This window comes from Thunnus maccoyii, chromosome 7 (genome assembly GCF_910596095.1).
Source record: "Thunnus maccoyii chromosome 7, fThuMac1.1, whole genome shotgun sequence".
Lineage (NCBI taxonomy): Eukaryota > Metazoa > Chordata > Actinopteri > Scombriformes > Scombridae > Thunnus > Thunnus maccoyii.
In genome coordinates this window covers 6,786,739-6,810,476 of record NC_056539.1, presented here as the reverse complement: position 1 = coordinate 6,810,476, position 23,738 = coordinate 6,786,739, and the positions used below count along the sequence as shown (strand labels likewise).

Sequence of the window (23,738 nt, the reverse complement as noted above, 5' to 3'; positions counted from 1 at the left end):
TTAATCTACTGCCAACTGCTAATTGGGACGGTCCCGCTTTTGTTCGGCTTCTCCAGTCTGTCTGTTGTGTGTCTCGTAACCCTGAAGCAAAAACATTGCTTTGTGTAACTGCTTAGTATCATAAATATATCATTCTTCTTACTTCTCTCAAAAAAGTGTTTTTCCCTGCTACTGAAAGAGTTTTTGATTGAAAATAAAATGCTCTCATTTTGCACAGTTACACACACCAACAGGCTTATACTGGGAAAATGATTTATTTTGCAATTTTAGCAGAAAAAAAGAATTTCTTAACAATATATGTTTCATTGAATATTTTATCATGTACAAGCAGAATCATTTTAAGCAGTCAAGATATATTCTACAGTTAGGCTTGTTTAAAGGTACCATGTGGAGTTTTTGACCACTAGTAGCGCTATGGAGCAACGTTGTCTTTACGGGTGGGCCACCTTTGTTTGTATTGTATATACATATGTTCCTACACATGTAAACACACAGGCACACAATTCACATTCTGCCATCTGTTTTGAGCTATTCCAGTTATTGACAGTTGGTTGCGGTAATGCGCACAGAAGCAAAGGCAAGGAGGAAGAACACTGCAAGCTAGCAAACATGGCACAATTTAAAATATTTTTTTTTATATGTTTTATGAGGACAGATATGCATTAAATGCATTTTTAGGGCCTTAAGGATACACAGTGGGTTTTGGTGAGAAACTCTGAATGCAAACATAACTTTTGTTTGTTTACATTAAAACTCCACAGGGCAACTTTAATGGTTTTCATGCAGGGAGATTAATATGGAGAGGAATTAGTTACAATACTAGCAACTGATGCATGTTTCATGTTCCTCAAATAAAAACAAGATTTACAAATGTGTGTGACAATTTGTGAATACATTTCCAATTCATAACAAACTACCGCCAAACTTCAATAAATGCCAGTATTTTACATATATGTTTCCAACTTAAAGTTCACCGATCTAATAACAAGTACTTCCTGTGCATATAAATGTATATTTGTGAATTTTGTTGACTAGATGATAATGAAATATGTTTTGGAGAGAAAAAAGCTTTTCAACATGAAAATTCCACAAATTTCTTGAAGGCCAGACGTTCAAGTTTTTCTACAAACATCTGTAAGTGCATCATGAATTTTTGGATCAGAATATGTGAAAAAAGTCGACCAAACACACAAATGTAACTGAATCCAGAGTGTGTCGGGTGATCCCTTCACACAGATTCAACTATCTGTAAATAAATGCAACAAAATTTCATTTCTGTGCATTTATATGCACAGAAAGCGTAAGTGTTCTAAGTGCAATATTCAATAAATTAACTTGAAGTTGAAATGTATACTGTATGTAGAATAGGGACATTTACTCAAATTAGGTTGTAGCTATTTCTAAAAATAGTTTTACATTAATTCAATTTGGGCGTTGTTTGTGTGCGGACAGGAGACACACTTGTGAACACCATGTGGTTATACACATTGTTTTTATTTATGCATCATGAAACATGCATTTGTCACTAGTATTGAAACTAATTTCTCTTCATTGATAAAATGATGAAATGTGTGCACAATATAACCTTCCCTTCACTTCAGATTGAGACCCTTGTATAAATGTCAAAAAACCATAACTTAACAAAATATGAGAAATCTACAACTGTGTTTCAAGCAATAAATCAATGTATTTTTTTTTCCTCAGAGCACAAGTAAAATTGATTGCACTTTCAAAAACAAGGAACTACTGCCACTCTGCTTCTATGTGTGTTTGTATAAACTACAAGTTTGAATCTGCAGCTGCAGAGGGCACAAGTTGCGTCACACTCATGCTACTTGACTGTGAGGCTCACATGTTGAAGCGCTGGTTCCTGGTTTGCACTGCCCTCCTCTCTCTGAGGTACATGTTGACATAGGAGGTTAAAAGATCATCCATTTTGTAACCCTGTTAAGAAAAGACAGAGGTAAAGAAAAGGAAATGAACAGGGCACACTTACTGCCACTTAATCACTTCAAAGCTCATGTGTCTCATGACAGATTCACATACTAAACATATCTTACCAATGAAGTTTCACACAGGAATTTACTCCCCTTCACTAAATTGCCAATAGTCATGTGAAAGTAGGTGCTTCCACTGCACCAGTTAGCGATGCGGTTGAAAGGGTGATTTGCCAGCACGTCCTTTATAGAATAAAAGAATTGTTAATGGTAAGGAATCTTGCCAGGATGTTTAATTAAATATTGTTAACGACAATTTTTGATTTTTTTTAACCTTGGTTTTGGGATGGATGATTGTGAGTCCTTGCTTGCTGATAGCAATTCGCACAATGTCTGGAAAACTTGGTTCCGATGTTTGCTGAAATAAAAATTAGAAAGAAGAAGATGAGAAAACTGTCTCCTTCACTGTGATCATGACCATCTGCTTTCTGAGCTTGTGCAGTTAGGATACCATGTTGTCAGACTGAAAAAGAGCTAAAGCATCAGATAGATAAACCACCCACCCAACCAAATGGACAATAGATAGAAAGATAAAGCACCGTCTGTGCTGCATCCACCACGCTACTTACCTTCACTTCAAAGAATGCACAGCCGAACGTCGGCCAGCGGTAAACCACCTTCAGAAAAGCCACCTTAGCTTCTTCAACAGTCATGCCAGCTTGTTTGTTATAAGAGGCGGCAATACTCTAAAAATTAAAAATATATATGTCACAGTGTGATACAATACACTTGTGTTCGCACTGTTTTAAATGAGGTTAATGATTTTCTTACACCCCCACAGCCTTCAGGCAATATTCTCAGTGCACTAAGATAGGATCATGGGAACGCAATAATGGTGATATTGTTCATAGGCTGGTTATATTCTATCTTTTTCATTATCAACAAATCCCATGAAAAACCCAAACCAAGGATAGATTGATGTTACTAGCAAGTTTATCTGTGCATCAAAAGCCTGATATTATTCTTCTGTGCCATAGAGCTCCATTGTTGTTCAAAAACTATTATAAATCATATTAACGAGCCACAATGTTGCACTGGGTGACATGTTCAATCATCATCAAGAACATGGGCACTGTAGACTGTGACTCAATCCTACAAATGACATCTTGCCGTTGTATTCACTTACACACCACTTGTAGTGTATAGTCCCCATCATATAAACTGTTTACTCCTGTTTGAGTAATGTGTGCTTAAAAACTACAGCGCCCGGCTGTTTTAGGAAAATTTTGCCTTTTTTAAAAGTGAAACTATGTATTTGTGACGTGTTTTTGGATGCATTAGTAGCATAGATCTAGAAATAGCAATGTCAGTCAGTCAGTTGGTCCACTACTTTGGTCCAGACTAAAATATCACAGCAACTACTTGAAGGAATGCCATGAAATTTTGTACAAGCATTCATGTTCTCATCATGATGATTTATGATGACTAATGACTTTATGGTCAAATACCAAAACTATTTACATTAGTCTCAGCTGTACTTTGGGTTTGCAAATCCTAGCATGCTAACATGCTAAACTAAGATGGTCAACATGGTCAACATTACCTACTAAATATCTGCATTGTGAGCATTTTAGCATGATGACTTTAGCATTTAGCACAAAGCACTGTAAACATTTATATCTTCAGTGGGAACTAATGGGCTGAATGTCACAGACAGGGAAGGGAGTTTGGAAAGTATTGACAGACGGACTGAAGTTTTACTTGTTTTGGTCTTTTCATGAGATTTGTTGACAATAAGAATAATATAGACAAAGCCATATCATTTAAGGTGTAGATAAAGGAAATCTTTAAATGACACGAATGAAAAGGAAGGCCCTCATACCTTCTTCCACTCATTCTCAGACATGGCCTTCACTTGGTCTGCAGGCACCAGCTCCTTTAGCATTTTGGGAATCATGACAATCTGGTTCTTGTCATTGCTAGCCTTCATCCTGAAGAGCAGAGCCGCAATGTTGACCATTTCCTCTCTGGTGCAAACATGATAGCCCCTCAGGTACTTAGGTAGCTCCTGGAAGACAGAAAGATAGTCTATAAAGTGTGTTATTTTGAGAATTGTCAACAGATTTGGGCTCAAGTTTGACCTTTAAAACCAGTTTTCATTTAAGAGACAAAAAACTGGTTACAGCCTGTTTGTAGAATTCAATGTCCAACTTTTTAATTTGTTACATTCTCACTGATCATAATGAGTAGTACTGATGCTATCTCATCTATAGGTAGGATTATGTTCATGGAAAGATTTGGCTTTCATATCATGCGGAAAAAACTTATCAGCCTGGAAAATGAGACGGTGGCTGAGCGACATCATTCAAATGTACCTGAGGGAAATGGAAGATAATATCAGCCTCTGTGTCTCTGCCAGGGATCACATTGAACCACAACTTCCGCATGAAGAACACAAGGTAGGATATGCTGACTGTCCCACCTGCAGAGCACACACACACACACATATATATACAAAGACGTTTTAAAGGTAAATACAAGAGTATCACTTGCACGCTAATCAGATAATGTTTTATTTACCGTCTTTGACCCGCGTGGCTTTCTTGGACCAGTCTGTGATTTGTCTCAGACTATCGAAGAAGTAGTCTGTGTCATTCAAACTGAGAACCTAAAATGAACACAATTACTTTCTTTATGTGACCTGCAGGCTGGAAATTCATGAATTCTAGATGAGGATATGATGTGTAAGATTGAAAAATGTCAAATGCACCTTGTCATGTGTTTTGACAAAAATGCTGAAGCCGTCTGCTGAAGTCAGCTCGAGTTTGTTGCTGATATTTTGGATGAGATCCCTGATCCTGGTGCTGGTTGCTACCTCAAATACCTGACGGAGGATGATAGTTCACTGGTATTAATGAAAGAATATTTGACCTGGGTTTTTCCCGTGACATTATATATGTGATACGTCCGTGTTCACACCTCCTCTGTGTCGTTGGGGAAGTGAATTTTGTGGAAGATCTGGGTGCTGTTCTGTTGGATGGCGTCTACCTCCACCTGGTGTGGTGGGAGCTTCCTGGGCTCCATCCTACACAAGGACAGCAAATGCTTCGTTATGTAATTTTTACTTTATCTTTTTGACACTAAACCACAGATTCAGTGCAGATAAAAAAAAAGAACACACTCTTATCACCAAAATGGCAAAAACCAAAATGCCAGCTGTGCTGATTAGAAAAAAGCCTCTTAGAGCCCTTTGTCAATGTGTGTATGTAAATCTAATTTATTTATAGAGGAGGCCATGCAAATGCAGTGTGGTCTCACTATGAAGGTGGTGTAACGCGTTTGTGAATGTGGTTTCTGCTGTCAAGTTGAGTGATAATTGCTGCAAGCAAGTTCTGCCCTATATTACATATTAACCTGTCAACAAATGTAGAATAAGAATTCCTCAGCTGTATCAGTTTAGCTTTTAGAGAGCGATTCGGGGAGTTTTAAAAGAAAAGGCCCCACGACCATGACATTTCCTTTTCTCACCACCCCTGTCGTGGTGTTATGTCATGGTGGAGGTTAACCTGAGGTGGAGCGCTATAACTGTTTCTGCCTTGTGCTTCTCTATATGCAGCATTTGCTGCCCTATAAATGCTGTCTTTGTTTGCACAAACCCTTCAATTGTTATTATGAAATCGGGGAAGAGCAGAAACTTTCATCGTACTCCTCATCTCATTCACCGGTCTTCTTGAAAAATGGGGTACACAGTGCTGTGTGTTGGTGACGTAGAGTATAATATGTTGGGTTAACCTCAGTGAGCTCTGCAGCCTCTGCAGACAGTCAGTGGCCAGGGTCTCTCTGCGCCGCGACTCCAGAAATCGCTTTGTGTGCCTCAGAAGAGACTGGCTGGGAGGAAACAGGCCACAGCAGAGCCACAGCAGCTGCCAGCCCTGCTCCATGCTGAACCTGGGTGATGGACAGAGACAACACAACAAAAATATGTATGCTAGATGCTATAAAGCTTATGATGAAATGGAGTCTTGGTTTGTATTCAAAATGCACTCTAGTCAACCTAAGGTGAACTGAAACATGGGAGGGTGCATTTCAGTTCCACTTCTAGAAAAATGTCAGATTGCTCTTGTACTGTTTGTACTTCCTGCTGTTTAAAGAAAGAAAACAAGGTAATAACTGCTACTGATTAGCTACTTACTGTAAGTCAACTAGTCTTAGTTTTATCTTTTTGCAACTGACAACAGTATTTTCATTATCAATTATTCAACTGACTATTTTTTTGATTAATCATTCGGTCAATAAAATGTTAGAAAATAGAGAAAAAAATCCATTTCAGTTTCCTAATTGACCTCTTCAAATGTCTTGTTTTGTCCAAGCAACAGTCCAAAACCCAAATATATTCAGTTTACAATAATATAAAACAGAGAAAAGCTGAAAATCATCACACTTGAGAAGCTGGAACCAGAGAATTTGGACATTTTTTCTTTGCCAAAATCGTTGCTGATGAATTTTCTGTCAATTGAATAATTGATAAATTGAGTAAGAGTTGCAGCTTTAAAATGTACCATCTGTAATAATAAAACAGTTTATCATTACTGTAACAGAACGGGCCAATACCTTTGAGCAACTGCTTTATTATGACTCTAATACGTCATAATAAATCGAATTATTACTAAACATTATATATTATTTTAAACATTTCCTTTTCCCCTCAAAAGATGTGAGAACCTGACATAGTGACAGTGTAACAGAAGCGTACCGGTTGTTATTGTGGGTCATCTGCTTCATGATCTGGCAGTAGATCTCATCCCTGAGCACTTCATTTTGAGTGGCGGGGCCGAAGATCTGGTCGGTGAGCTCCAGAGGACTCTGCATCTGCTTGGTGGGGTAATCTCCCATATACTTCAGGATCGGTGCACAACAGTCAAGGAAGAAGAATCATCCAGACTTCATAGACTTTGAAAAAGAAAAGCCTGGAGATTTTGCTCAGATAAAAACTAAACCTCTGAAAATGTTAAATAATACATTCATGGGTGTAACAGGGTAAGAAATGCTACTGTTTCATATAATTCTGTATAGGATATCAGTGAAGGCCAGACAGGCTTTGTGGCTGAGCTCTGAGTTGCTCGCCAGTTTCTTGAGGAGGGGCTGCCTGATTGGCTCTCTGGAGTTCACCCACAGCCTCTCGGGAGCAGCGTTCCTCGAAATCACCTGACGGTTCACATCCTTAGTGGGCTGCCTGTGGGATCAGGAAACAAGACACACATTCAGTGCTGTTCCAGGTGAAAAATTACATATGAGCGAGACATGTAAGATGTGGAAAAACAGAGGGCATTTCCAGGTACCTGAAGTACTCGACGGAGAATTCTTTCAGCGTGGCGGGAGCTATTCTTTCCACTGTGCCTGTTTCTTTCTGTATGACGTCCTTCCTCTGGTTGGGAGACAGGTTGAGGAGGCTCTAAAATAAAAAAAAAATAAAAAATATGCATCATATTCAATGCTCCACAAAACCAGGGCCATCAGAGATAGATGTGCAGTTGACATCTCCGTACCATGACCTCTTTGGTGGGTTTGCTGAGTGTTGGCAGGATTAGGATGGCCTCAGTGGGGACGGCTCCTGTTTGTTTGGTTCTCTCGTTTTGACCTTTTATCCAACCACGCTCCTGAGATAACTCCTCGTCTTTGATAATTATGATGAGCTCTCCTTTCTTGAAGCTCAGGAAGGTGGGGTCATCTGTAAAGTAACGGAGGTCAGAATCTGAAGTTAGCAAGAGTAATACGTGAGGTGAGGATATTGTGAGAAAGATACGTCACTATTCTGATTCTGGTGTTCTGACCTTGCTTGTCGGCTTCCTTCAGAGACACAGCATACTGGGAGCGCTCTGTGAGTCCACTCAGGAACATGGTGACCAGCTCTGCCATGTCCTCCACTGTGGATCCGCTCAGAGTGAAATCTCCTTTCAGAGTCAGCAAACACACGGCATGGCCAGACACTTTACCCTCCCTGTGTGAGGCATCGCAGCAGAGTCAAAAACAAAGGATTCAAACATGTAATAATATGTTTCTCGCTTCCTTCTCTGATTCTGTGCCGTCTCTACCTGGTGGTGTTAACTCCGATGACTTCTGGGAAGGAGAGTTCCAGCAGCCTCTTCTCTCTCTCATCCAGGAATGTGATGCCAGTCCAGTTTATGGCAACAATGAACTTGCTTTTAGGCAGTGGAGGACCTAGAAACATCCATGAAGGGAAACAAGAGCGGTTCAGCACTAAAGTGTTACTCACATTTCCTTTGTGTATCATTTCAGGCAACGAGGCCCTACAATCAACTCACTGGTAAGGAGGCGGTTTTCACTTTAGGGTTACTGCTAAATTATTTTTATCATTAAATCATCTGTCAATCAATTTCTTGATTAATTGATTCATATGAACTGTTAGAAAATAGGGAAAATTGCCCATCAAAATTTCCAAGAGTCCAAGGTGACGTGTTGCTTTTTTTGTCTTTTCAACTGTTCAAAGATATTCAATTTAAAGTTAAGAGAAGGAAATCCTCACATTTGAGAAGCAAGTAACAAGGAAAGTTTCTCATTTTTATTCATAAATAACAATATTCAACAATCAAAATTTTGGATGATTAAATTCTGTTAATAAATGAATACTTTCAGCACCACTTCCCTTTACAAGAAGGGTGACATGAAAAAGAATAGCAAGAAGGGGGAGAGATAAATTGATCTTGTGCTCTAACAGAGTATATTTAAAATCTGGCTCTAGGCAAACAGTGTAAAAGATGACAGCAGAGCAGTGGTGCAGGTGAGAAAGAAAACAGACTGCATTTAAGCAAGACTAGGTCAACAACTAGTGTATGACTGGGCTAATTTACGGTCAATGTGTGAAATTGTGGCCAATGTGTTACAGGGATAGTCAGTGGTAGTGTCTATAATATAAAGTCCTGGATATTAAATGTTCATCTGCAATTTTCTGTAGTGGTCCCAGTAATATTTGCTGGTAAAGTGTACTGAAGTAGCATATTACATGACATGGTTAAGCTACGTTTGATTCAAAGAAAAGGTTATAAATGCATTTGCAAGAACAATACTTTCCACTCATATCTTGGGATGTTTGATCATAACTAATCTAATTATCTGTTAACTCCTCCTGCTCTTTCATCTGTTTCAGTCTGCGGATGTCTCTCGTTTTTCACTCTGCATTGAGTGTTTGTCAGAGTGATGGTTATTTGGGGTGTTTTATCTGTGCACTCTGCAGTAGAAAGTGTAAATGAAAGTTTTGACAGCATTTTGGGTGAGAATTCAGGAGGCTCATCTCCGCCCAGTTACCGCAATTACAGTCAAATCGTGCGAACCTGCAGAGCAGTTGCCCCACGCGAAACTGATAAAACAGTTACATGAGTCACATGTTTTACCTGCAAGACTTGTATTACTGTTGTTGTTGTTGTGAAATGCGATGCACTGATAAAGATTAAACCAGTTGTTCCCAAACCCTTTGGTTTGTCACGTTTCAGATGTCAATGAGTTGTAAGCAGTTCCGAAAGGGAAAGATTTACCCTCTAAACTTGACACACTGTATCATTTAAATAACTGTTCAAGGCTCAAGGAGGTAAAATTATCCAATATTTCACAAAAAAGCAAAGATTAAAGAAAAGTCCAACGAAATTAAAACAAATTCATGTAGCAGAACTTTTTTTTCCTTCTTTCCGACCTCCATTACTCATCCCACGACCCCTCAGATTTATCCTGTGACTCTTTGGAGGGAGCCTGAGCCCTAGGTTGGAAACCACTGGACTAATCTTCCTAACTGTATATACTGTAAAGTAGTTTAAAGTAGCTTCACCTTAATCTGCTACCACAGTTAAATACAGTGATGCAGTGAAGTATTAACAATGTAATCATTTCACACAGGTCCACTTCTCTGCTGAACAAGTACTTTTAGTTTTGATACTTGCTCATTTTGTTGCTAAAAGAAAGGGTCTGAATACTTCCATCACTGATGACAGCTTATCCAATACTCCTGACAGGAGGTCATGACTCCTTCACTTCTTCAGGGTCAACACATACTGTCTGTTTGTTAAAATAAAGCATAAACAGCTCTACATTGTTCACTGGGAAACTCATATTGTGGAATCTTGTTGGCAGCTTGTGATATCTTCCACCTTATCAGCATGGTGTCAATCAGACAATTACTGTACATACAGTAACAAAAGGAATTTTACTACTTTATTGCTGTTCCCTGTGTGGATAAACTTGATCAGTTTGGGGAAAGACTCACTGTGTGTCTGAGTTTGAGTTGATCTTTGTTAGACAGCTCGAATGTATCGTTTTGCAAATTGGTTGTTCACAAACTGAACAGCTGTAATACTGAAATCCAGGGAAGAGAGAAATCTTGTTCCTGGCCCACTTCTTCCCTCTTAATGAACTATTTTGCTGGAGTCTTAACCCCAGTGGTATAGTACGTCTATAATTAGCATTGAATATTCCAGTCTGACATAGATACGCGTGTTTGTCTCTACATTCCTGAGGAAAGTGTGGAAATGTTTGTGTTAGATATGTTTTATGTTGTGCAGTGATTAGAAAAATGTAAATACAAACCAGTTCCTGGTTTGTTTATAATAATGGAGTATGTGATGTATACAATCATTATATCATTCAAAGCTATTTGTACTTCTGATTCTGATGTTATTATCAGCACAGAAATGTTGCCATAAATGCACATAATCTTTCTTGTCACAGATGGGTGTCAATGGTCTCATGTATTAACAATATAATTGTAGCTGTATAATTTGAAATTAATGCACTCGTCCCAATTTGTCAAACTACAAGTCATTTACATACATAAGAAGAGAAAGGCTAGAAAGGTTTTCTGTGACTCGCTGCCTACCTGACAGCTTGACAACCTCAAAGAACCTGGAGAAGAACATGGGCCACTTCTCCCGGGCGTAGTCCACCATCTCTGCCTTCACTGAATCTGTCTTTTGCCTTGAACTCAGATACGGACCCTAGTACGGTTAAAGAAAAATACAAAGAAACATTAAATCTACTCAAACCTGTGTAAGAGCATTATATTCCCTATACATGGTGAACTTTTGATTCTCTCTATGCTTCACCTTCTGTTATGTGATGTGACTGACCTGAGCGTGAGCGGTGCTGACTATCTGCACCCATTTGTCCTCGGATTTGTCCTCCAGCAGAGAGCTTTTGACACAGTCCTGCACAGCTGCCTTCACCTTTTCTGGACTGCTGTCTGAGCCGTGCTGGATGTACAAATGTTTTGCAGCAAGCTGAACAAAATCATCCTCCTGTGTGAAGTGAAGCGTGGAAAAATATATCATATATCAGAGTGTGTGGTCGAAATTTTTGCGAATGAATCATCCAAATATAAGCCCACCTTTTCACACTGGTACTCTCCACACTTCAGACCATGGATGATCTGTTTGTAGATGAGCTCTGTGCTGATCTTGTCCTCTTTGCAGTCGTGCCAGGGAGTGAAGACCTCCTTGCGGAAGAAGAGACGCCAGGGAGCGTGCTGCTCCTGCCCTCCTCTCCTCTTCACTTCCTGTTCACACTGGGAGATGGCATCCATCACGTGCTCCCGGCCGCTGCCCAGAGCCCAAACCTTCAGGACGCGTCAACATGTAAAGTTATGGATATCTAGATACACTACAAAGCTGATGATTATTTTAATTATTGATTAATTTGCAGATTATTTTCGCAACTAGTCAATGAATCATTTGGTCTATAAAACATCAGAAAACTGTGAAAAAATGCTCATCACATTACACAACCAACTGTCCAAAACCTAAAAATAATCAATTTACTACTATGTGAGCAGCAAATTCTCAAAGTTAAGAACCTGGAGCCATCAAATAATCTACATTTTTGCTTGAAAAATTACTTAAATGATTAATTGACTATTCCCATTAATTTTCTTTACATCGAATAACCAATTAATTGGCTTGTTGTTGCAGCTCTACATTAAATAATCAGTTCTGCTACCAAGCTTTGCAGGTGCAGGGTGGGATAAGTTTGCAATACTGGACCTGTGCAAGAAAAATCTTATATTTCCACAACATATAGAATGTTTAATTGTTAGATGTTGTGTAGCTACTTGGATTGTGTGGCTGACAAAGTCTTATTCTGTTTTGGAAGTGGCACAGCGAGGGACCGCCCCAGTTGCCTTTATACACGTTTGTACATTACGTTCTCTCCACTCAAAGTGCAGAAAGAATTTGGATCTCAGTGTTATAAAGAAAAGTAAATAGAATCAGTGTTTGTACCTTTTCATACAGAGCCACATAGAGAGAAAATCCAAATGTGTCTTTGAGTTTGACTTTGTTGGCGAGGACTTGGCAGATCTCTTTGGAGGTAGACGCTGAGTCAACAGGCAGGTTGATGGAGCGTCCATCCATCACTGTCACAGACACAATCATGGGCTTTTTTGTCTTGGTTGCCTGTCATAGCACAAAGAAAAACGACCGTGTTGATTAAATGGAATGAGAAATGCTGGCATCAGAAATTTCAAAGCCTGATACCTTCAAACGTGGACAAATTCAACCAAAACTACCTGTGTGGATAAAAAACCACTAGACGCCAAGTGTAATTTGGGTGCACTGACCCATTAAAATGTAGCATGCTGTAGCATCTTATATCAGTCTCAGTACCTGAAGCTCCATCCAGGCTGGAGGTTCGCCTCGCACTCCGTTCATTACAGTGCGCCTCAGCCTCTCAGCACAGTAGGAAGCGTAGCCCCCTGGAGCGGAGCGGATGAAACTTTGAAGGTACTGCCAAGACAGGAGATAAAAGGGATGAGCACAACATCACAGCATGTGGCTTACTGTTTATGAGTCTGAAGCAGCCAAAGCAACTGTTGTACTTCAGTGTTAATTTTGTCGATGAAAACAAAACTGTGATGAAAAACATTTGTTGATGACCTTTAAAAATGTAACCTTTGAAAATAAGAGCTGTAACTACAGGTTTTACATTTTTTGTCAATGAATAAAAACGAAACAATAATGTGAAAGAATGATAAATGGACAAATAAATTAATTACTGTTTTAATGCAAAGTCTGATTCAACAACCTCAACAACTGCATACATGTGCAGAGTCACACACTCTAGCTGTGAATTAGTAAAACAGTCTCCTTGTCCTGCTGCACTGCCTTTAATATGAAGCATCTTGCATTAAGTATTATGTGTCTGTTACCTGTAATCTGTAACAGATTCATGGACTAAATTAATTTACAGTCCACTGACAATTAGATGCAGCAGCAAAACAGTTGGGACAAACTATAAAAACATGCAGGCAGCATGCTGACATTTATAATAAGGTAAGCTACAGTAACATTACTGAGTGATGTGGATGTAACATTAATGTTACTTTCAGTCCGACATGTTGCTATCAGAAGCAATGAGTAACATCCAAGATTAATGCAGTCAACCATTGAAATCTTCCTCTGGATGTTCATGAAAGAAACATCATTAGATTATCTGACATTTTAGCTTCTCCTCACAAGCTGTAGACAAGAATTACACATGTAACCATGGAAACTGTACACAACAAAGATGGCGACATCAAAATCCACATAAAAATTAAAAATTACAAAAAATAGACTAAAATGTCTTTAATTTTTGTTTAACAAATGTCAAATGACTAAAATCTGACTAAAGCTACGACACATTTTCAAAAAGATTAAGACTAAATCCAAATCAGGAGCCAGAATGAACACTATTGTACTTACTCTTATGAAGCGGTCACTTGGAGGGAAAATGCCCAAACAGAGGGACAGCAGGATCCAACCACGGAAGTAGCTGTTGCGATTGTTGTTATCCTGAAGCTGCTTGCAGATCTGACAGTAAATCTCGTCCCTGGACAGAAAAGATTAAATCATTTATTAACGGAGGATAAAAAAGATACTTAGATGTATGTGATTCTAAAAAAACACTTCAACAACCTGAGGTCACGCCTGACGATGGCATATCCCACAATGATGTGGAGTTTTTCCAGAGACGTCAGTGGCCGGTCCAGAGTGGGTCCTTCTTCAGTCATGACATCACTGTCCTCCTTCACAGTCTGCAGAGTGGGAGGCTTGGACACTTCAGTCTGATCCTCTGACTGTCAGAAAAAAAACATGAAATTGCCATCAGTAAAGTAAAGTTAAAAAAAAAAGAAAGTGAATATATTCTAGGTTTCCACCTCACCTCCTCCATGATGATAGAGGGTTTCCTGAGGCTTGAAATGGGTCTTGGGCTTCCAGTGTCTTGAGCACTGGATGCCTTTCTGTTTCTGGTCAGCAGGTCAGTGAACGTGGATCCCTTCCTTGCTCGAGGGTTCCCTTCTGGTACGGTGTATATCTTCTGGTTTGAAGCCGCCTCGCTGGGAACAGCAGACGCTTTCCTGTTTCTTGTCAGCAGGTCTGTGAAAATGGAGCCTTTTCTGTTTGGTGTCGGCTCCTCAGGGACTGTGGAAGGCTTTCTCTCTTTTTTATTCCTTAGCACCCTCTAAGACAGACAGAAATGACCTTTTAAAATGAGCTTTTTTAAATCCATGACAGTCTGATCTTAAAAATTCATTGATCTTAAAAATTCAGTTAGGTATTTACCTGATCCAGGCCCACCATGTGGCTGAGACGTCTGTCCTTTCTGGACATCACGTCCTGCACTAGAAAGCGATCCTGCGTGGAGGTTCCCTGGACCTGCACATGCTTCTTCGGCTCAGGGAGGTCTCCTAAGAACCTCAGAATGATCCACCACACTGTCAACGAAGCCTAATGATAACACAAGAGAGACGGCATGGTAACTTTAGTGAAATAAAAAGAGCAGAAAAACTGAAATGTTGATTTAAAGTCATCAAAGAGAAGCACCACAACATCTCCTTCATCCTCGTGGTAAAGCAGGGGCTGTCGCAGTCTCTGGCGGATGTGTGTGGCGGTGGCTGCACCCTGGAAGTACATGGAAGCAAATTTGGAGAAGGAGTACTCATCCAGGTCGTCGTAATCTTCTTTGGGAAGCTCTTCCTCCATGGGGAGGTCGTCAATGTCGATCTCCTCGGTAACTGTCCTTTTCCCCTCAAAATTCTGAAAACAGATAGAGAGGAATATGATGCTTCATTCAATCTACGCTGCTTTCTCCAGCAGAACATGTGCTACGCTTTTAGTTGCCACACCTCGAATCCCACAGGTGCTTGCCCCTCCTGCCCTCCAACCACAGTGGGCAGAAAGCCAAAGATGCTGTCCACCATCTCCTGGTCTGTAATGGATTCCGACTGGGTTTTGGCCTCCATCTCCTTCTTCTGCCTCAACACTTCCTCCAAGTGTTTCTGTCTCTCCAAGATGAGCCGCTCTTCCTCTTCTTTCTCTTTAGCAGAGAGGTACATCTGAAAGTAACAACACAAAGGAAGATCAGCATGTCTTTTACTACCTAATTAACCATGCATCCAAATAACAAATTACTCATTATTCACAGCAGTGGTTTGGGGGGAATGAGGATTAAAAAATAATCATATTTTAACTGTAGAATTACCATTTTAATCACAGTTTTCTGCTGCTGCTTACTGAGTGGCAATATTAGAGCAGTTGGGGGTTCAATGCCAGATAAAACCACCAGGGAATTCTCTTACAATTGTCATCCTTAAAAAAAAAGAACTTACATCTCTTTTCATCTTTTTGAGAGCTTTCCTTGCCAGCATACCCCTGGTGTGTGCCTGTAGGAGGATCACAGCGTCTCTCTTGCGCTTCCATTCCTTCCTGGCCAGATATCCTCTGGCCTTGGCCTGCAGCGCGATAGCTGCCTCCCGCTTCTTTTTGTACTGGAAGTGGAGTTGGCGAGAGCGAACCTGTGCCTGGAGCCTCGCAAAGCCCAGCTGGACCTAGAATTCGAACATAATTGAAAAGACGAAAACCAACAACGTGTTAGCAGAGTCACAAAAACAGCAGGGCATCGTAGTTTTTGGCAAATGTTACACAAACAGCGGTAAATAGCGTATTTGTTGTGGACCATTTTCAGCTGTGAGTTAATACACATTCAGTGCTCTAATGAGCATTTATGGCACCAGGACAGATTGTGCGGGAATTGACTCAAAATGAACTACTGTGCCCATGTTCATGGTAATGAAGAAGCATGTGACCCAGTGAAATAGTGACGTTTTTAATTGTTTTTTGACAACACTGGTAAAGAGGGATGAGATATCAGAGACAGAGATCAGGCTTTGGATACAAAGACAATACTTGTTAGTAGGATCAACTTATTGCTGCTTCATCTTTTCATGGGATTAAATGACAATAAGAAAAATATAGAATATCACCAGACTCACCACTTTGTACAGCTTTCTGCCTTTGTGTCCTCTCCAGTATTTCTGAATGACAAGAGCACTTGCCTTTTTCCTCAGGAACTCTTTCCTATAAAAGACATAAAGTATCCAGACATGTAGTTGTAAATCACATCAATAAACAACACATGTTAAAGATTTTTTTTCCCCATACCTGTATTTGTAGCCTCTGATCACTTTCTGGATCAAAAGTGCTTTCACATTTAGTTCTTTCATTCGCTCCAGTTCGAGCATAGTGTCATGGAAGTCCTGAGAAAAAACAGTAATACATTGATGGAAAAAACATCCACATAACTATTAAATGAGTTATTATATACTTTCACACAACCGTTGCTAACAACATTAAAAAATGCAAGGCAGCACCTTCAGGAATATCTTTGTCTTTCCAGTCTTCCAGTCGCCCTCTCCAGTAAGCACAGTTTCACAAATGCTTTCACAGCATTTCTCTTTGCTTTCCTGACAGAATGGAAGAATCATCAATCAATCACAGCAAGAAAAGATGAAAAAAAGGTGTGAGGATGCCAAGATCGAAATGATAATAACGTCCAACTCACTGTTTTTGGATCGCAGAGGAAAGTTTTCAGCAGGACACGGTAGCGGCCTAGAAACTCGTCAAAGGTGTAGCGTACGGGATACCCAGCTTTCCGGATCCTGATCGTCTCCATCATACCGGAGTAACGGAGCTGACGCAAGCACAGCTCTCTGTCAAACAGCTGAGACACACAAGTGTGATTTACTAACAAACAAATGGATTTATGCAATTTTGGTGCAGACATGAGCATGTTTTTTTTTATTTTGGTTGAGTAAATGTAGCTTCTCTTCTCACCATGGGCTTCTTGAAGTCATTGGGTTTGATGCAGCGTATGAAATAGGGCTGGCACACAGTCAGTGTTTTCATCAGGGAATCCAGAGACTGACGGAACTGACTGCTCAAAGTTAGCACACGCTTCTTACTATCATTTGCTTGCTGTCAGACAGAAACAAATGTCACATAGTATAAGTAATTATATACAATAATGGTATTTTATTTGTCCATAGCTGTGTCTTAAATGCTAAAAGCTGCACTGACCCGGAGAGAGTTCTTGTTCACGGTGATGACCATCTTGGGGTTGGTGCTGCTCTTGATCGTATTGGAGGACAGCTCACTGTTGAACGTCTGTTTTAGGAGCTTGTTGGTGGAGGTCTCCACCAGCTGAATCAGATCTGAGCTGAGGGCGTCACGGTTTTTCTCGAGGAAACCTTGAAACAAAACATATACAATGAGGACATCACAGAGGACGTGAGGGAGAATGGCTTGTTGATAGTTAAAGAATTAGGCTACCTTTTGAGTCATAGTTGACCACTCCAGCAAAATGATGGATTCCAAAATGTGTCTCATAGTTGTTCTTGGGAGGAATATAGATGTCACCTTTTCCGTGGACCTGATTCATTTTTTGGAGCATAGTGGTATCTGTGCCCTGAAAATAAACAAAAAATTGACGGTTAAAACTTGCTTTCATTTGTTGCAGCAGAATGTTATGAGAGACAAGGAGGATAGTGACCTTGGGGAAGTTGCTTTCCTCATCAACAAGAGCCAGAATGTTCAGAGGTTTGTTGGCGAGTACATCCAGGGTGGACTGGTTGTCTTTGTAGTCAATGTGCTCCCAAACAATGTTTTCACGGGTGTACTCGTCCTGTTCCAGCTTGAAAACATGTCTGACAAAGAACTGCTGCAGCTGCTCATTGGCGAAGTTGATGCAGAGCTGCTCAAAGCTGCAACAAAGACCACATTACAAGGGGAAAGATGGATTCATTTTAGTTTGCGTAAGTAAAACTGTCTAAAAAACAGCAGCAACAGAGCGATGATGTCAGGAGAACTGATGTGAACTCTAACCTGTTTTTGGTGAAGTTCTCAAAGCCAAAGATGTCCAGAAGGCCAATTGACTGTTGAACCTCTTCAGAATCCTCAGGGGCCTTGTAGATGGCAGCATTGACTTTGCCCACCACCCAAATGAAGAGTCTTCCATAAATAGCCTAGACAAATAATACAGAGAATAGCATACTGTATCAACTAAAACAACACAAAAGATCCAATGTCATGAAATTTGACAGACACACACTTCCAAACTATGGTAAATGACTTGTTAATTCTCTGTCCTTAGCCTAATTGTAGCCATTTTAGCATTGTTATCTGTATTTGTAATAGTGTTTTGTCATTTGCCTGATTTTGTGTTGTTTTGACTGCAACTTTAATGCTGCCATTTAAAACCTTATGGGTTTACTGTCCCTTATTTACCTGGTTAAATAAAGGGTACATTAAAAATGGTGCTCAGAAAGTAAGTCCTGGAGAGTTTTAATCTAGCACCACCAACAGGACAAAATTTCCTCTTGTCCAACACTTCAGTTTATGAATATTTGAAAAACAGATGTATTCCTGTTAGCCTATGCTGTACTTTGAGCTTAATGCTAACATGTTATACCAACATACACACGTTAGCATGTATCTGTACATACTAAACATTAGCATGTTAACATGATAAAAGCCTAAATGTTATAACTAGCATGCTGCTCACATGCTCAACAGCTCAGCTGTTCACACTAATATTAAGCTCAAACCTAAATACAGCTGAGCCAAGGTCAAACTGAGGAATTTTGCTAAGCGGATGGATGTTGAGCTAAGCTTTACAAAGTACAGCTTTGACCAGTAGTTCCAAAACCTTTTGGTGTGTGACCCCATAAAACAAATCAGTGTGTACTTGCAACCCCTTGTTGCAGGATAAGCCTTTAATGCGGCCATGAGCTGTGAGCCATTCAACCAAAGATTACGTTTCAAGGATTTTCAGAGGCCTTAGAAGATTGAAGTACCCAGTAGCATATTTCACAAGAAAAAAAAAAACAAAGTTAGAAAAAGGCCAGGAAAAATAAATATGATTTTGTGTAACAGTCATCACATATATCTCTGGCTGGGAACCACTAGCTTAGACTGATAAAAGCTGAACCAATTCTGACGATGCCTGACGAGCTGAGAAGTCAACAGCCATTATACAGATGTAACAACACAATATTTCCTCTGGCACCATCCTCATCCCTCGTTGTTTGCCTCATTGGTGGAACAGAATCAAAAAATTCTGAGCATTACAGATGCATATGTCCTCTTTTTAAAGAATTTAAGTTTATTACATTAAAATGAGCTGCCTTTATTTCTGAAATAAATTTTTGCTTTAGAAGAACTTAGATCAAGTGTGACTTATGTTACTTTGACAAAGGCGTCTCTGCCGTCCACAGCCTGGGCCGAGGTCAGATGTTTGGTCACACTCTCTCTGGCCGTCATGAAGGAGCGCTGAGTCAGACTCTTCTCCAGCGCTTTAGGGTCCACCTGAGATAACGGGACAAACACAGTCAGAGAAGATCATCTCAACTCTCATCTTAACTGCTTTTCTATAAAATCTACACATACCTCCAACAGTTGGCTGACCATGTTGAAATGTGACGATGAGAGGATGTCACAGCCCTCCATGTTATTCACTATGGTGGCTGAAATTAAGGGGAAATTATGCGCTCAACAGCTGCAGCAATAATGTGTTAAATTTGACAATAATAATCTACTGAATATACATTTACAGTACATACAGTACTGTCCTTACCCTTGAAGTCTACATTTCCCATGTGAAGGATTGCAGCGAGCAGTTTGCAGATTTCCCAGGAGTCATTCTCTGTGAACATGAGGATCTTCAGAGCTGAACGGAAGTGAGCGTATTCCTTCACATCATCACGCCCTTCACAGCTGGTGCAGTTACCCTGGTGATAGGATCACACAGTTTAAAGCTAAACTTGATATCTGTGATTCACACTATGTATTTATCTTTAAAATGTCCATCCATCCTTCCATTTTCTTTTACTGCTCATCTTCTAGAGGGTCGCTTATCCTCGAGAGAGTCTAGAGGGTCATGGGGGAGCTGGAGCCAATCTCAGCTGACAATGGGCGAGAGGCAGGGTCTACCCTGGACAGGTTGCCAGTAAATCACAGGGCTAACATATAGTATAGACACAGACAACCATTCACACTCACATTCACACCTGAGCAACTGAGTCACCAATTGACCTAACCTGCATGTTTTTGGTCTGTGGGAGGAAGCCGGAGCACCCGGAGAGAACATGCAAACTTCACACAGAAGAGCCCCAGCCAGCCGTTGGGTTCGAACCCAGAGCCCTGATTCAGGGTTCTGGGTTCGAACCCTCTTGCTGTGAGGTGACAGTGCTAACTACTGCACCACCGTACCGCCTCTTTAAAATGTATCCATCAATAAAAAAAAGCTTTTTATTCAATTCTAGTTTCTCAAATTCTTTCAGTACCATGGTCAGATAGTTGTACTCTGCAGCGCTCCCAAGTGACAGAATCTTTTTCTGGTCAGCTGGCATTCCCATCAGCATGTAGTAAAAGATGTGGTAGTTTCTTTCCTCAGGTGCCTGCACATGAAAGCACATGTTCTTCACCACAAGATTTGACTTGTACCACGTTACTATTCCTGGAAATATTCAATTTCCCCACCTGACGACAAACTCTGGACTTCTCCAGCAGGTACTGCTCAACACGGGCCCCTTCAATGGCCCCTCCCTTGGTGAAGTTGATGTCAATGTACTTCCCAAAACGACTGGAGTTGTCATTGCGAACGGTTTTGGCATTACCAAAGGCTGAGAGGGAAACATACATTTCATGAAAGTAAATCAAGTTAAAAGCGCTTTTTAATTGTTTTAAAAGGGGGCTTCAGCTCATTATAACTGCCTTATAACTCTGTATTGGTGTTTTACCCTCCAGGATGGGGTTGGCTTCAAGAATCTGCTGCTCTATCCAGGAGTGCTGCCCGCTCACTGCAGCCAGGTACTGCAACATGAGCTTAGTGCTTTCAGTTTTCCCTGCGCCTGATTCTCCACTGAGGGGGTAAATAGAGAAGTAAGCATGTTTAGAGAAGATGCATTTAATAATGTCCTTTGTTTAGCATGAAAATATGTACTTTACTTCCTCGTTTATGATTTCCTTCATTGTTTATTTCAATCCGTCCATGTCTTACACATGGGTTTGACCTTTGGAAATCAACATTGTTTTGCTCTGTCAAAGGCCTTAGATATGGTAGAGAAAAACATGTTGTTGAAGGGGCTTATTTTTGCTCTCGCCATTACCTGTCACTCGGTGGAAATGTTGTATTTCATGTAACTATCAGCGTTTACCCTGAAAACTTAAGGCTTTAATCAGTCATTTAAATACTTGACACAGTCGAAATGAAACCATCTCTAATCAGCCTTAGTCTCAGAACATCTTTGCAGCCTGTTTGCAGAAAAGAGCAGAACCTGATGACGCAGCACTGGTTCTTTTGGTTGCGGCGCATGTTGAAAAAGCAGCTGTCTGCGATGGCGAAGACGTGTGGTGGCAGTTCACCCAGCCGTCGATCTGTGTACATGTGCACATAGTCGGTGGTGTAGAGGGGCAGCAGCTGGTAAGGGTTGACTGCAACCAGAATGGAGCCTGTGTATGTCTGCAAACAGAGAGCGATGTTAACCGTCACACAGAAGCACATTTAATGAGTGTGTGTGTAGATGAGCATAAACAAGTTCTTATGGTGCAAGCACGTCATCAAGCCAGTGACTCAGATGACCCCGCATGGGATCCATGTTCCAAATATGACTCAATGGATTTAAACATTTCACGGATGGTTTACAATCATGAAGAGCTGTGTGAAAATCTGTGGTTAATGAAATGAATGCAAAGTGCCCCGAGCAGTTAACATTAGTAGTTTTATTCTACAAAATGGCCTGATTCATTATTGAAGACACACTGTCGAGCTTTGATGCTGTTACACAGAAACACTGGGACACTCTCTTTCAACAGAGGGTTATTCGTCTCTATGGAGACAAACAGCACTGTGATAAATTGAGGGGCAAAGTCTAAGGCTGAAAGCCACTCGCAATGAGGGAAGATGTAGGTGAGTAAGCATTTCTACAGCAAGTTATTGACATCATAAAACTGGGTGGTTCAGCATGAATCTGGGGAATGGAAACCTACGTAGATGATGCCCTCTATGTGTCGCACCAGGAGGTTCCTGAGGAGACCCGCCTCATTGAGGTCACCAAGCCTGATCATGTCATCCACACCCTTGACAGAGGTGGGGTGCATGGGCCGGATGGTGCCCTCAGTCTTCTTGTTGATCTTGTGCTCCTGTATGTGTGTTATGAAATAAGTGATGTTACAGACGGTTCACACTGATTGTCCTGGACCTGATGAGAGCAAATTGTTGTGGGTTTTGTACCTTTCCATCATCATCAATCAGCTGAAGCTGTCCAGTGTCCGTCACCTTGACCTCAGCCCCGATAGGCACCCCGGCACCAGAGTCCACCCACACAAAATCTCCCTAGTTAGGGAAACCAGTTGTTGTAATGGAAATAACCAGTGCCGGAACAGCTCTCAAAACTACTTTTGTGAGCGGCATTTTCAAATAAAATGTATATTTTATCATTCTTACCTTACTCAAATGCAGCATGGCATTAACCTGGATCAACTCTGTAAAAATATATTTATAATCATAATCTATATCACCACAGTGACCGCAGATTCAGCCCAGTTCAAGCGATTACAATTACCTGCTAGCAAACCAATATAGCTTTAGAAAGGAAAATATAAAGAAACCCTAAATGCAGTCTTAAAAACTTCGAATAACAAAGATTTTTTTCGTTACTTGACTATGAACTCTCACATTCAAGACACTCCCATTAATGAGTGTGCATTGAATCTGACTGTAAAAGATTACGATGGAAAAGAAATAACACGTAACATAATCAAGTGACCTCCTCGGAAACAAAAATATATGTTTCTTACAGTTTGACATTTGAAGACACTTGTGTTTGTGTTTTGTCAGCTCTTACCTGAGAATACTTGTTTCTTTAGTGGAAGCCTCTACTCCTACTGATGAGGGAACAACTCCTTGAATGACTACGAAGCAGGAAGCAGGGATTTTTTCCAGTATGGCGCCTCTTTATGGCCCTTTGACTTTGCTCCTGTGAAGGCAGATCCACCCAATATCACAAACCACGAGACTTGGGACTTAGAGACAACTTGACATAATAGCGAATTTCAGCAAAGCGCATCAGTTTCAATAGATTTTATCTGACTGTCATTTACTGGTAAATATCTGGTGCTCATCTTATAGGATTAAATTTAAGAAGTCAGAAGGCAACTGAAAAATCATGCTTGGCTTTACCGTGTTAGAACTTCATCAACTATAAACAATAACCTACATAAACACAATATTTCCATCTATTAAATATATGACAAACAAGTGACATTTCATTAAATTAAAATAAAAAGTCAGAATTTTTCCATTTCCTAGCTCTTCCTGACTCAAATAGTTGAGACGTTTATGTTTCACAAGACATGGAAACAACTAAAAATCTTGTGAAATTATGCTCAAAACAACAGACCTTAAGTAAGGAAGTGTAAGAAATAGTGC

The 23,738-nt window shown here is 40.3% G+C and overlaps 2 protein-coding genes across 2 annotated transcripts; both read right to left on the bottom strand.

The window, feature by feature from the left end:
- Positions 1-248: 248 nt before the first annotated feature.
- LOC121900633 (unconventional myosin-VIIa) lies at positions 249-17,743 on the bottom strand. Its single transcript, XM_042417063.1, has 35 exons — positions 17,582-17,743; positions 17,330-17,499; positions 17,087-17,227; positions 16,815-16,973; positions 16,624-16,716; positions 16,415-16,509; positions 16,246-16,330; positions 15,583-15,801; positions 15,100-15,309; positions 14,798-15,010; positions 14,537-14,701; positions 14,136-14,435; positions 13,889-14,049; positions 13,676-13,802; positions 12,599-12,718; positions 12,215-12,388; positions 11,326-11,553; positions 11,069-11,236; positions 10,819-10,936; positions 8,030-8,156; positions 7,769-7,935; positions 7,484-7,665; positions 7,277-7,389; positions 7,016-7,170; positions 6,691-6,844; positions 5,730-5,885; positions 4,917-5,022; positions 4,708-4,821; positions 4,518-4,605; positions 4,313-4,419; positions 3,820-4,005; positions 2,567-2,683; positions 2,272-2,355; positions 2,061-2,180; positions 249-1,944 (listed from the first exon to the last, which is right to left on the bottom strand). The coding sequence occupies exons 1-35, from the start codon at positions 17,700-17,702 to the stop codon at positions 1,849-1,851; spliced, it is 5,139 nt and encodes a 1,712-aa protein (XP_042272997.1). The 5' UTR covers positions 17,703-17,743; the 3' UTR covers positions 249-1,848.
- Positions 17,743-22,772, bottom strand: LOC121900503 (unconventional myosin-VIIa-like). The gene is made up of 13 exons (XM_042416913.1): positions 22,755-22,772; positions 22,542-22,643; positions 22,298-22,450; positions 21,586-21,770; positions 21,049-21,170; positions 20,789-20,931; positions 20,593-20,706; positions 19,884-20,037; positions 19,697-19,773; positions 19,496-19,615; positions 18,134-18,273; positions 17,802-18,012; positions 17,743-17,748 (listed from the first exon to the last, which is right to left on the bottom strand). The coding sequence occupies exons 1-13, from the start codon at positions 22,770-22,772 to the stop codon at positions 17,743-17,745; spliced, it is 1,545 nt and encodes a 514-aa protein (XP_042272847.1).
- Between the last annotated feature and the right edge of the window lie 966 nt (positions 22,773-23,738).

Coding starts and splice junctions, on each gene's coding strand:
- LOC121900633 (XM_042417063.1), bottom strand. CDS start 17,702: ATGCTCCAAAAAATGAATCAGGTCCACGGAAAAGGTGACATCTATATT. Junction 16,331..16,414: donor ATCAGAGGCTACAAATACAG/GTATGGGGAAAA, acceptor TGTCTTTTATAG/GAAAGAGTTCCTGAGGAAAA. Junction 10,937..11,068: donor TCAGCACCGCTCACGCTCAG/GTCAGTCACATC, acceptor TAACCGTACTAG/GGTCCGTATCTGAGTTCAAG.
- LOC121900503 (XM_042416913.1), bottom strand. Junction 21,171..21,585: donor AACCAGTGCTGCGTCATCAG/GTTCTGCTCTTT, acceptor TTACCCCCTCAG/TGGAGAATCAGGCGCAGGGA. Junction 18,013..18,133: donor GAGAACTTCACCAAAAACAG/GTTAGAGTTCAC, acceptor TCTTTGTTGCAG/CTTTGAGCAGCTCTGCATCA.